The sequence below is a fragment of the Antrostomus carolinensis genome, unplaced genomic scaffold (genome assembly GCF_000700745.2).
Source record: "Antrostomus carolinensis isolate BGI_N321 unplaced genomic scaffold, ASM70074v2 scaffold551, whole genome shotgun sequence".
Taxonomy (NCBI): domain Eukaryota; kingdom Metazoa; phylum Chordata; class Aves; order Caprimulgiformes; family Caprimulgidae; genus Antrostomus; species Antrostomus carolinensis.
The window spans coordinates 36,032-49,071 of NW_010294533.1; the positions used below are offsets into that span (position 1 = coordinate 36,032).

General features: G+C 34.8%; 1 protein-coding gene across 1 annotated transcript in view; it reads left to right on the forward strand.

Moving 5' to 3' along the window:
- The window catches only part of SCAF8 (SR-related CTD associated factor 8), a 34,451-nt gene that overhangs the window by 19,950 nt on the left and 1,461 nt on the right, over positions 1 to 13,040 (forward strand). The window contains exons 9-19 of the mRNA XM_010177631.1: positions 1,167 to 1,298; positions 1,456 to 1,568; positions 2,063 to 2,256; positions 4,790 to 4,890; positions 6,500 to 6,613; positions 7,262 to 7,418; positions 8,596 to 8,726; positions 9,956 to 10,100; positions 10,635 to 10,715; positions 11,286 to 11,507; positions 12,139 to 13,040. The exon at positions 12,139 to 13,040 is cut by the window's right edge and continues 1,461 nt beyond it. Of these exons, the coding sequence (XP_010175933.1) occupies positions 1,167 to 1,298; positions 1,456 to 1,568; positions 2,063 to 2,256; positions 4,790 to 4,890; positions 6,500 to 6,613; positions 7,262 to 7,418; positions 8,596 to 8,726; positions 9,956 to 10,100; positions 10,635 to 10,715; positions 11,286 to 11,507; positions 12,139 to 13,040 (2,292 nt within the window). The remainder of the gene's footprint in view (positions 1 to 1,166; positions 1,299 to 1,455; positions 1,569 to 2,062; positions 2,257 to 4,789; positions 4,891 to 6,499; positions 6,614 to 7,261; positions 7,419 to 8,595; positions 8,727 to 9,955; positions 10,101 to 10,634; positions 10,716 to 11,285; positions 11,508 to 12,138) is intronic.

The following is a 13,040-nucleotide window of genomic DNA, read 5'->3' on the forward strand; positions in this document are numbered from 1 at the left end:
GCATCTGATTAGGAGCAGAGGGAGAGGAGGAGATGATAGAAGACAGACAGAAGGAGCAAGAAGAAATTGATATCAAGAAACAGACTGAATAACTAAATACAAGGAAACTGAGATAAAACAGATAATGTTAGAAGGCAGATGCATTAACTGAATTTTAATAGATTTTTTTATTTTTCTGCAAAACTGTCATTATAAACTGTTTGAAAATATGAAGATAAAAACAAAAAACAATTGGAACTATACGTCATTCTGCTAACTCCCTACCATTCTCCTGGCAGATAGAATACTTAGCATTGGTTCAATTAAAATGAAAATGTAATGAGAATCACTGAAATGTTTACCTGCAGTATTGGATTAAAGGCTTAAAATTACTTTTCACAATTGTCCTGATAGCATTTCTGAGTATTTTCATTAAATTTCCTGTATTTCCTAAATTTCTTTCATATCTTACAGATATTTATTCCAAATCTGTACTTTCAGTCCAATGTACAGACCATTATAGTTTTTTTTTCTCTAGCACATCAAAAATGCATTTAGTATTTTACACTTTTTAAATGTTGGTGTTTTTTTTCAGAAGTGCTTGTTTTGTTAGGTCTTTTGTAATTGACACACCAACTTGAATGATGAAACACCCTCCCTTATCTTGTAGTAATTACTTGTCTTAAACCATACACTATAAGAAAGTTTGGAGTTAAATGTAATTTTTTTTAACTAGCTCAACTGATATTGAAATATTTTTATTATATTAATAATAAAATATAATTTATTAGTGCATGAGTGACCAATGGGTATCTTTCAGTGTCACTGTACATATGGCTGCCATCCCTGTTGTGTGTCCTGTGAGTTTTTGCTTTGAAGCCAGCCGAATTAAGCAGCAAATAGTATACTTTGCTTTTTTGCTTTAGGAAATAGTAATGTTTTAATAGTCAGGAATATTAATTATTTCAAAGTTTTGTTTTTAAAGATGATACAAAAAAGAGAATGGAATAGAGTGACATCCAGTTCGACTTTCACATTAATGGGAAGTGTGAAAATAAAAGAAACTTGATAATTAGTTTTTCAGAGATATTTGAACAATTGCTTCATGTTGTATCACTTTTGACACAGTAAGCAGTTTGAATTATTAGGCTTTTAATGGTATATTATTATTATTATTTGTTATTTAGGCAAGCCCAGAGGAGAATCAAGAAGGAAATTTTGGTTCAGAACACTCTGCATCACCATCACAAGGGAGTAGTCAACAGCAGTTTTTAGAAGTGGAAACAAATGTAGATGATTCAATGGATATTCAACAACAGGTAAAACTGTTTTACATTTGATTATAGAAGCTGAAAGGAAAACTCATACTAAGATGATTTCAAAATTAGTAATATGGATGTATGCTTTTCATATAGTCATATATATTGTGAGTATGTTTATTAAATGTTATTGAACATCTATTATGTCTGACCTCAGGACATGGATATAGATGAAGGACAGGATGTTGCTGAAGAAGAGATTTTTGAACAAGAAGAAAAGAAATCATCTGTTCGTTCAAGATCAAGAACTCGTTCAAGATCTCGTTCAAGGTTTCATAATTAACTTGTATTAAGTAAACTAAGGTTTTCTGAAATAAAGTTTCAATTCATGATTTTCATTGTCAATTCTGTATTTTTCCAAAACTGTCATGATCAGTCTTTGGCAATGAAAAAGAAGTGTTCATTTAATATTTGAGTGTTTAGATGCAGACTTTCTGTATGAAAGTTCGTTTTGCATATCTGTGATTTACTTTAAATTTTTTAAGACCTGTTCAGGTATAAAAATAACTAAAACTAACCAACTGGACAGATTTTCTCTGCCAGAAAAATGGATACTGTTGTGGAACATTTTGAACGTGTTTTGTTTTGTTTCAAGCTCAAGGTGTGTGTTCTATTCCTCACAATAATGGCATTAAGTTTGTTTCCTGAAGTAATTTGAGTGAATATAGCGGAAATGTCTGTATCGTGCTTAAAGTTTGTAGTTAAAAGACAACTAAATTAGAATTTTTTTTTAACTAAGCATACTGAAATTAAGTATTTTGTAGGTCACCAAGAAAACGAAGGTCTAGATCGCGATCTGGTTCTCGTAAGCGTAAACACAGAAAACGTTCACGTTCAAGATCAAGAGAAAGGAAGAGAAAGTCGTCTCGGTCGTATTCCAGTGAAAGAAGGGCTAGGGAAAGGGAAAAAGAACGTCAGAAAAAGGGATTGCCTCCTATACGGTCAAAAACACTAAGTGGTAAGTGGCAGCTGCTTGCTGTTTCAGTAATGTGGTCTTAAAGGGAAAAAAGGCTTTGTTTATCATTGAAAGAAAAAGATTTAGCTTGAGCACTGTTACAAAATACACTAACCATATTCTTTTTTGTAAGTATCATTTCTGATGTTCCTTACAGCTTAGACAGGTACATTATTTCATCCTAGAGGAAAGCAAGTATCATACTGCTCTACTGATGATTTTACTCATATTTGAACCAATGTTTTTTCTTCTGAACAGACAGTAGCAAGGACTATCCCTAAGTTACAATCTGCCGTCTGTTTGGTGCTGTCTTCTGTGCAGCATTTGAAGATGATCAGCACTTGAACTGAAAATTGGTACTCTGATAAGTCATTTAAGTATGTGGTGCACATTTTGGACACTTTGCTGAAAATCTTAGAGGCCAGTTTTGTTAAACCTTTAGAGTGCTTTTTAAACAGCTTTTCACATGTACATAGAGCCAACGCAGGTGGGAAGGTGAAAAAAGTTATTTGCTATCATAAGACAGACCATAATGGTTGCATCTTAAGTAAGTATCCAAAACCCAACTGGATTTCAGCTTCTGCAGAGTGCTGCTGTGCACTGCTGTTGTTGCTACAGAGAAATTACATACTAAAAAAAAAGGAAGGTAATAGAGAGAAGATGAAATTTCACCACACAGTTGCTTAAAGGGAATGTATTTTGAGATGAGTGCTAGAATACAGTGAAATCAGGTATAGTCATCTGCTACTGTATCAGTATATCCCATTGCTGCGGTTAGCAGGACTCTGGATTCTTGGGATGCATAACTGTGCTTAACTTATTTTTGTAATGAACATGTATTCCTGAATTTAACTTTGTTTGGAGAGGTTATACAAAGTTTCTGATGTTATTTTGCATTTATTTTGTGTCTTAAAACTCTATCTTTTGTCTTATAAGTGGTTCAGAACTCATTATTGCAAAGGGAAGAGTGTTCTTTTCTCTTCACATTAATATTTTGCGTCATTCCAAGATGAATTTAAACCAGGGCTATACTGCAGTTTAGATGTATATGTTTTTCTTCTCTGGCTTTTCACATGAAAAGAGGCAAATCAGTTTTGTGGTGTAGATTTGTCCCAGTACTTCACAAAGCAGGGAGCCAGAATCAGAATGGATGGAAGCTGGGAGGCAGCCATGTTAAGTAACCAGATCAACAGCAGCAGTTGAGGTCCTATGAAGTGACCCAGCTCATGGAGAGGAGATGCTAAGAAGGCTAAGTGAAGTGTGTAAACTTTGGGAGAGTAAATTATTAAATAAACAAACAGGTAATTAATCTGACAGGTGTTTTACTTCATGAAATTTCTTGAGTGACAGCTAGTGTTACCACTTGCTGAGGTCTGAAGAATTGTTTCATAGAAATTAACACTTTGAGAAATAAAAGGGCTTACAAGCGTGTGAGGAACAAATTTTGTCCAAGTGAAATCTGAAGGCTGGTCATTCTCATTACTGCTGTCAGTTGAAAATGTCCATTGACAGAGGAATGCACAACACTGATTTCCAGTTTAGTGCACCAAGATTGGTACAGGAAGGATGTGTATCAAGATGATAATGAAGAAATAATGTTTCCTCGGTTCAGGATAGGGCAGGCCCAAGAGATCCAGGTTGTCTGGTTTTGTTCTGCCTTACATCCTTTAAGATCCTGTGTTGATAACTCAGGGTAGTAAGATATTTGGGGAAAACCACAAGTATTGGTCTAATTTCTTGCTGATTTAGATCACCCTGTGTTAAGTGGAAATAACTACTATGAGTTTGTCAAGGCTTGCACATGTAGATTGGGTCATATTTGGGAGACAAAGGCATTGCAATCATGTACGTCTGGGAGGAGGAAGTTTTAGCTCACATGCCAGTGAGTGTTTATATTTGGCAGGGGGGACAGGGGTAGGCATTTGGGAGACAAATTGCAGGGATCTGGGCTTGTGGAATTGACAAGAGTCAGAAGTATCATGGACATCTTCAGCTTGTTGGGCCTCAGCCAAGTTTGTCTTTCTGGGATGTTCTTCAAGGTAACGTGAAAGTCTGGTTTCCATTTCTTTCAGGTGAAAATACAGTGCATAATACTGCAGTTAAGTTTCTTCTGTAATACATCAGTTAGAACTTAGTCTTGCTTTGTTAAAACTGACTTTAAACATGCCTTTCTAGAGGCATGGTTTTTGTGGAACATGGAATATAAATGGTTTTTTTTTTTCCCCCTGAGTAATTTCTACAGCAGTTTACCTTAGCTAATAATCTACAGATTTTTTTTTTTTTTTTCATTCAAATAGTTGTTTAAATGACAAGAATGAACACTTGTACTGGAATGGCTGTTTGGTGTATTTTAACCCTTTAACATTTTTGTTAAAGTACTTAATCTCTATATAGTAAGTAATAGATTTTAGTATTCTTGCTTTGCTTTTTGACCAGTGATTACTGTGTAATTGTAAAGCCTTTTATATCCATGCTATAGAGTATTTTGTAAATAACATTCTAGTATTTTGATTGACATGAATATGTTTCTTGACAGTTTGCAGTACTACTCTTTGGGTAGGTCAAGTAGACAAGAAGGCTACACAGCAAGATTTAACTAACTTGTTTGAAGAATTTGGACAAATAGAGTCAATTAACGTAAGTAAGCATGTTATCATCCATTTTCAGGAATTACAGACTAGCAACTAAAACATGCTTATGCTTCTGAATTCCTTTTAGCAGTTTAAGCTTGTTATTTAGGAGACTGTTTTTTATCACTATTCAAAAACTGTGTCTGTGTATTTGCTTGTTGGTTTCCATGTACTGTCTTTTGAAGCACTTGTGGTTTTCCCAAGCACTAACAATTTAAACAGTTTTTTAAACCAGGGTCTTAACAAATAAAAAATTACATCTTTCTTTTTTCTTTTTTGATTTGACACGGGGCAGGTATCATTTTTCCTTGGACTCATGGACACAAACCGATGTTTATCCACATTTTTCTTAGTTACTTTCCATACAGAGGGTTCCTTAAGTGAACTCAATGTGGATAAAACATTTAGAAGAAAAGAGGTTGTACTGGGAACAAGTGTTTATTCTAAATGTGACAAATAAAAAGATGCTTATAATTAGGAGATACATTTCTCGTGATATAGAGTAATTTAGATTTAGATGTTTAGAGTCATATTTCAGTGTAACTCAGCTTTAAGGTAAAGTATTTTTCTCCTAAAACAGCTATCTGCATGAGAGAAACTTGGATTTTTATCTCTTGCTCCATGAGTTTTAAAGTACTTCTCATGAAATTTCATTCACTTCAGATAACATTGTTACTGTTTTTCCCATCATGTTAATATATGCAAATATATAATTAATAAGGAATATTTTTTGTGGCATTACAGAATCTTTTAGAAAGCTTCACAAGTCAAAAAAAACTACATAGCTTGACATTTAAGCCTCATTTTGATTTGCACAGAGTAGCAATTAAGTAAAGTTCAAAGGAAAGTAATATAATAACCATAATGTCCCAGTGCCTGTTACATTTCAGAGGCAAACCGTATTATACATAGTTCATCCTATGCATTCTACAAAACTTTAAGTACCTAGCATAACACTGTTGTACATCTTAAACATATTTTTGTAAGAACTGTATTAAAATCTGACATTTAAAATATTTTTGTTTGCTATGCTCCTAAGCAACATAAAAGCACAACTATATTTTTAACTAAAACTAAAAGAAGCAGTTGTCATACACGATACGCAAACTTTCAAAGATTTACATGCCACATCATACTTTTCTTTCTTAAATAAAACATTAAAGTTAGTGGAAATCATACTTCAGAAATGAGGATTCTACCCTTCAAAAATTCAAGATACTTTTAATCACTAGTTTGCACCTGTGTGAAACGTTGTTGCTCAGCTCGCAGTGAACTTGGAGCTTAAGAGGAAATAGCAACCTCTGTTTTTCTGAAATTGTCATAGTCTAGCTCCCATAGTATAGCTCTTGCCTGCTCCATGTGATTCAAATCTTTCATGTCATTTTAGCACCCATTTTTCAGCTTGCTGCTGCTTCTTGAAAATGCTGTAACTGAAGTATTCTGCTAATATCAGTCTTAAGTTTCGCTGATGCTCAAAATTATTAATATTGCTGATTAAGGTGACAATTGTTTACAGTGTAAGCCTTTCCTTTTTTAGTATTAGTATTCACTTAGTGTAGTTATGTAATCTGAAGTACTGGTTTTCCTACCTTTAAGACCATTGCTTTTTTCCATAGATGATTCCCCCAAGAGGTTGTGCTTATGTCTGTATGGTTCATCGACAAGATGCATATCGTGCTCTTCAGAAACTTAGTTCTGGGTCCTATAAAATTGGATCTAAAATTATTAAGGTAAGTTGATTTTAGACTAAGGATGTTGTACAGTTTTAATATGATGATTTGTCATTTAGCAGCTATTCACTGGAATGTGCAATATGGAAAAGAAGAATGAAGCAATAAGGTGTAAATTGTTTTCTTTCTGTGTAAAATGCAGCTTTATGAAAGATAGTAAGGCTATATGAAAGACAGTAAAATGAAATTATGACTTGATACTTAGGAAATACTTGGAGAACATTTTAGGTATGTGCTAATGATAAGAGTATAAGACTGTAAACAACCTAAGTCCTGCACCTGACCATGTGGATCACTTAATATTAAATTTGATAGTATTCTTATAGAGCTAAGTATATGATTAAATGCTGTGGTTTTTTCTGCTTTCTTTGATACTTTAGGATGAGTCCTTGAAATACTGTATTTTTAATTTCCCCATATATATGTTATGATTAATGTAGAACAAATTTAAGATTTTTGATGTAATTAATCTTCCACAAACCTGTTGCAGAGCCAAGGTTCGTTTGAAGTTAAAAACTTGTTAAAACTTTGGTAAATTGATACTGGAGATTGATCTGCAGTGACAGAAACATGAAGGAAACTATCTGAAGTACTCTGTTCACAGGCTGTATGATTTAACTGGGTTATCTGGTTGGGTTTTATTTTCAGATTGCTTGGGCTTTGAATAAAGGTGTGAAAACAGAATACAAGCAATTCTGGGATGTGGATCTGGGAGTTTCATATATTCCTTGGGAGAAAGTAAAACTGGATGATTTGGAGGGCTTTGCTGAAGGTGGCATGATTGACCAGGAAACAGTAAATACAGGTGCGGACATTTAACGATTATTCTAATACTTAGAAAATGTGTTTATCTTGGTAACTGCAAATCCTCAGAAAATTTATTGTTTAGGTAATACATACTCTTTTTCAATTTATATAAATTTTACTAGGTACTTGCTTACAATATAAGTGGCACCGTAATTACGACATCTAGATTGTCTTTGTAGATGAGTAACTAGTTGATTGCCATGACAATGAGGAATTAGTGACAAAGGGGAATTAATTTAAGCAAGTTAATAAAGGTTAGCATTTTTTAAAAACAGTTATGAATTTACTGTTCACTTGTTTCCAAGTACGTAAAATATTAATTGTGTAGAAATTATGATCTGTTTGTGATTGTGAAAAGTCTTGTATTCAGGTGTAAGACTTAAGTTGGATTTGGAAATCGTCTAAATAGGCACACCTTATCTGAACCTGACCTCCATGAGGTCAAAGACAGGAAAGCAAGTAGTGTTAGACCTTACTCTGAAACCCAGTTAACTGAGAGGTTTGTGAGGTTTATAAAAGATTTATGAGTACTGTGTTTTCTTGAAACAGATCTAGTGCCAAATGAATGGACTATACTGAAGTAAACAGTAGATTAAAACTGTTTTATAATAGCAACAATAATTTTTCAGGTCAAAATGCAGTTTTGGTTTGTGTAAAAATTGAATATAGATGACAGAAAAATTAAAACATGGAACATACTGAAATACATTCACTATGTTATACTTGAAATACAAGACTTTTTGAGGAAGTGGCAGAAAGAAGAAATGGGAGTTGGAGTGGGGTTTGTTTAACATGAAGGTTTTCTGCCATTGTACAGTAGCCAGCTAATAACACAGATAGGCTGACAACAGCAGTTTTTAGAAAACTGGAGTGTACTCTATATTCTGAGTTATTAACGGAGTAGTCAGTGAAAAAACTTGACAAGTTTTGAAAAATCAGTTTGTATACAGGTATAATTAAACAGAGTATTGCAGGTACATTTTACATTTTTTAAAGATATATATAATAATAAATAATTGCACTTGCTTCTTTTCATAGTAAGTTTGGGGGTTATTTATAATGAATCTATTTAGATATCAGATTAAAATGTATTGTTTAAGGAGGAAGAGGACTTTTTAGTATTTAAATAATACATTAGTTATATTTTTCTATTAAAAATATGCCTTTTTTTAAAGAATGGGAAACAGCCAGAAGCTCAGAAGCTGCTAAAGAAAATACTCAAACTACACAGAGTGCTGCAGTTGATAAGAGTACAGTTATTACAACGCAGACAGAAGCTTACACGCAACCAGTCACTATGCTGCAGGTTTGTATTGGTCTGAGTTTGCAAAAAACCCACAAAAGAGGAAGGCAAAGTTTTTATTCAATACAGATGAACTTTAATGCTGAGTTAAAGTACTTAAATCAAAAACACTTAACTCCTGCATCCATGTGTGTTTACCTCTGAAATATTTTAGAGTAGAATCAGTTGCTGTGGTTGTGCAAAATACTTAGTTTCATGCACAGCGTATCCATGACTTGTGTACAATCTCAAATGAAGACTTTAATATTGAAGACAGAGTAATTGTAAAACAAAACAAATGAAAAAACCTATTGTGGCTTTAATATTGAAGACAGAGTAATTTAATTTTGAAGACAGAGTAAAACAAAACAAATGAAAAAACCTATTGTGGTTTTGTTTTGGTTTTTTTTTAAGAAGAAATTAAAATGAGCTTACAGAAAGTATTTTGCTCATAGAGCAAAGCATCTTTCTGTAAGGTAAGCAATGCAATGATATTTTTTTAACTTGTACTTGTTTCTTCTGTACCTATGTGCTTTTCACCATATTAGCTTTGAGTATAAGTTTAATTATTTTCTTAGTAATTCTGGGCAGGATTTTTCACAAAAATTGTCTTCAGTCTCCTCATTTCAACTGTTTCCTACTGTATGCTGTGATTAGTATTTATTTAAATATATATATATACGTTGCTTTTATTCTGCTGATAATTACTTGTAATTATGCTGCAGTATCAAAACATGTAGCTCAAACAGAAGTTGGAGAAATATTAAGTAGTTTTTACGGTTTCTTTAGGATTATTAGCCTTATAATTGCATACACTAAATGCGACTTTCCAGTACTGTTCTAAAATACATACATTTTTCTAATGAGAATATAGAATAAATGTTTTCTTAGTGCTCTCAAATTGCCACACTATCTACATTTTCCTTCCTTTTTTCTGTCTTCCTTTCTGCATTCAGCTCTGTCCCACAGATATTTTTTTATTCTTATATAAGTAGAGTGTTTAATTGTGTATTTTTCTGTTCTTTTTAAAATAAAGAAAAGATAGCATAGGATTCTTGCAGTGTCTTTGTTTACCTGTAGTGTAGGTATCATTTCATAATGCAATCTAATTCTTCAGGGTGTTCAGAATGTATACAAAGCCTTTGGTTCATTTGGTGCTTCACATGAATTGCAGTTGAATCAGTTTATCTCTCTTTTAATGTCATTGAATACTGTTAAGTGTTGAAGTTGCTTGTTTTTCTTTCCATGAAAAGATTCCAGTAGCTCCAGCTGTGCCTGCTGTTAGCTTGGTTCCACCTGCGTTTCCTGTCACGATGTCTGTCCCTCCTCCTGGTTATAGCGCAATTCCTCCTCCACCCTTCTTGCGAGCGAGTTTCAACCCTTCACAACCACCTCCAGGTAAGTGAGTAAAAACGAAATTGAGTATGTAATGAGTGTACTCTCTTTGTGTGCTTTTGTGTACATCATGCTTTGTATAGTTTTCCATCAGCTACCAGTTACTGTTTGTGACAGTTGACCTTTCGGTCTTTAATTTTAATCTAGTATGAAATTTCTTATGACTAACTTAATAATTTTTTAACAGCGTATTCTGTTGAGAATAGAAATTACAGCAGAATATTTGTGTAACTGTGATAAAAATTAAAATTTAAACATCCCCAAGTTTAATCTCCTTTCTTTGGAAAATTTTGAAACTCTGAATTTTCTTCTCTGGATATTGCTGGCAGAAATCACTTTTAAACATGCACATGCAGATCATCTACAGTAAAGATGGGATTGTTTTTGAAAACAGTAACCACCATTGCCTCTTCCCATACATTTGTTGTTTGCTAGTCTCCAGTAATGCAACTTTTCAGGATGAATAATGTAGGCAGACTTGTCCTGCAAAACTTAATTTGCTTCCTTTGTAACAATTTGTCATTTTTTCCCATTTAGGTTATATGCCTCCCCCAGTTCCACCTGTGGTCCCACCACCTGTTGTCCCGCCACCTGTTGTCCCACCAGTTGTTCCAACACGTAAGTTTGATTCTTCTAATAGTTGTTTGTGTGTTATGAAAAGCTTAATCGTTTAATATACTACTTGTTGCTTAATCAAAAGCAAGTTAATGCTGTGTAATAGAAAACAGCAACATGGAAGTTATTGTTTAGCTGATTTAAGCAGTTTTTGAGAAAAATATTTACAGAGCTTTTAGTTGATTGAAAAATGAAACTTACTGTGGAGTTACTGTGGAAAAAAAACATTTGTATGCATAGTTCAATATTTGAACCTTCTGTAACAGTTTACTTGAGCTAACTGGTGTTAGTCACTGGATAGTTTTATTTTTGTTTAGTTTTTTAACTGTATTAATTTAATGTTTAAAATATCTGTTAAAAAGTACTGATTGCTTAAGTCACCTGCAGTTCATGATCTCTAAAAAGAAATTAAATGTTACAGGGCTCATTGAAGATAAGAAACTATTATAAAAAATGTAACACTTAGGATAATTAATTTCACTTATTTTGATTTATCAGCCTGACCTCTGCCAAACTAATCTTAAAGACTTGAATATATGATTACTGTGATACACTTCTGTTATTTCTCTACAGCTTTAGTACAGCCCCCATTACCAATTGCACAAGAGACGATGAAGGATGTTCCTTTTGGTAGCCTTGTTCTACCAGTTGGCACAGTTACTAGCAATCTAGCTACTCCAACGTTATCCACTGGAACTGTTTTTAATCCTCTGCCAATCAACAAACCCGAATCAGATGAAAAGGGATCACATCTTACAGACCTTCAGATTTCTTCCAGTGAAAACAATAGATCTGGTAAGAAACGTCTTTATCGTCTGATACGATCACATAAAGGAAACATACTTCTGAGGGTTTTGCAGATCGTAGTCCGTTGCACTAATAACTACAGAGTAGGAAGTTTTAGGCTGGGTATCATTCTCAGTTTAAGTTGGAGGAGTGGTGGGAACCATCTTTGTCATCACCTAAACATTGATTTCTAGCAGCTTATGCTCAGGGATGCTTTCTTCGTAGACTCGAGAAGTAAAGCTGAGGCTGGGAGCCCTTTAGAAAACTTCTTTAAAGTACATTCTTACTATACAGGTGACAAAGTAAAGGAGCGGGAGAGGGTAGGCTAATAGAACATTCACAGGATTGCATCAAAGATTTTAGTACTTTGCTTGCATAAATTGGGTGATGGCTGTGGAGTTTGTCACTTTTAAGCTCCTGTACATTCTTTACTTTGTAGAGCTGTTCTTTTCTGTGGCATAATGTCTATCACCAGTGTGATTAAAATGATGTATGTTCGTTATTGAAACTGAGACAGACCTTGTCAGCAGTATTATCGCTGAACTCATTAACTGAAGGGATTAAGCTGCATTTCTTTTTTAATGCTGTGTGTTAACATTGGCATTTTCTGTTAACTGTTCTTCTTGTTGCTGCATTTTAGTGCAAAGTGATGTCTCGAGTAGCTCTGGACTTGTTGGAGGAGTGCAGCCACCCAGCGTCTCAAGCAGTTCTGGGATTACTGGAGAAGGGCAACCACCCAGTGTCTCAAGTAGCGCTGGACTTGCAGGGGCAGTACAGCCACCCAGTGTTTCAAGCAGCTCTGGACTTGTAGGAGGAGTACAACCACCAACTGTTTCAAGCAGTTCTGGTCTTGCAGGAGGGGTGCAGCTGCCTACTGTCTCCAGTAGCTCTCCTCTTACTGGAGGAGTTCAGCCAACCAGCGTCTCAAGTAGCTCTGGACTTATGGCTGGAGTGCAACCACCAAATGTCTCAAGCAGCTCAGGGCTTCTAGCTGGAGTGCATCCACCTAGTGTCTCAAGCAGCCCTGGCCTTCTGACAGGAATGCAGCCACCCAGTGTCTCAAGCAGCTCAGGAGTTCTGGCAGGAGTACAGCCACAGAGTGTCTCAAGCAACTCTGGGCTTCTTATAATGCCACCACCCAATGTTTCAAGTAGCTCTGGACTTATGGGAGTGCCACCACCAAATATTTCAAGTAGTTCTGGACTTCTGGCAATGCAGCATCCAGTTGGGGTTCAAAATATGCCTCATTTAAATATTAGTAATAAAAGGATGCAAGGAATGCCTCTTATAGATATGCGTCCAGGCCTCATGCCCCATTCACCTGGACCAAGGTTTCCATTAATGCAACCAGGATTGCCACCGCAGCGTAGTATTCCTCCTCCAGCAATCCTTGATCCATCTCTTCACCCACCACCTCGAGGTCCTTTTCCTCCAGGAGATATTTTTAATCAAACAGAAAGACCTTTTGGAACACCAGGAAGACAAAACATCGATAGCATTTCTAATCCAGAGAAAAGACTGCCGCTTGGAGGCGATAACATT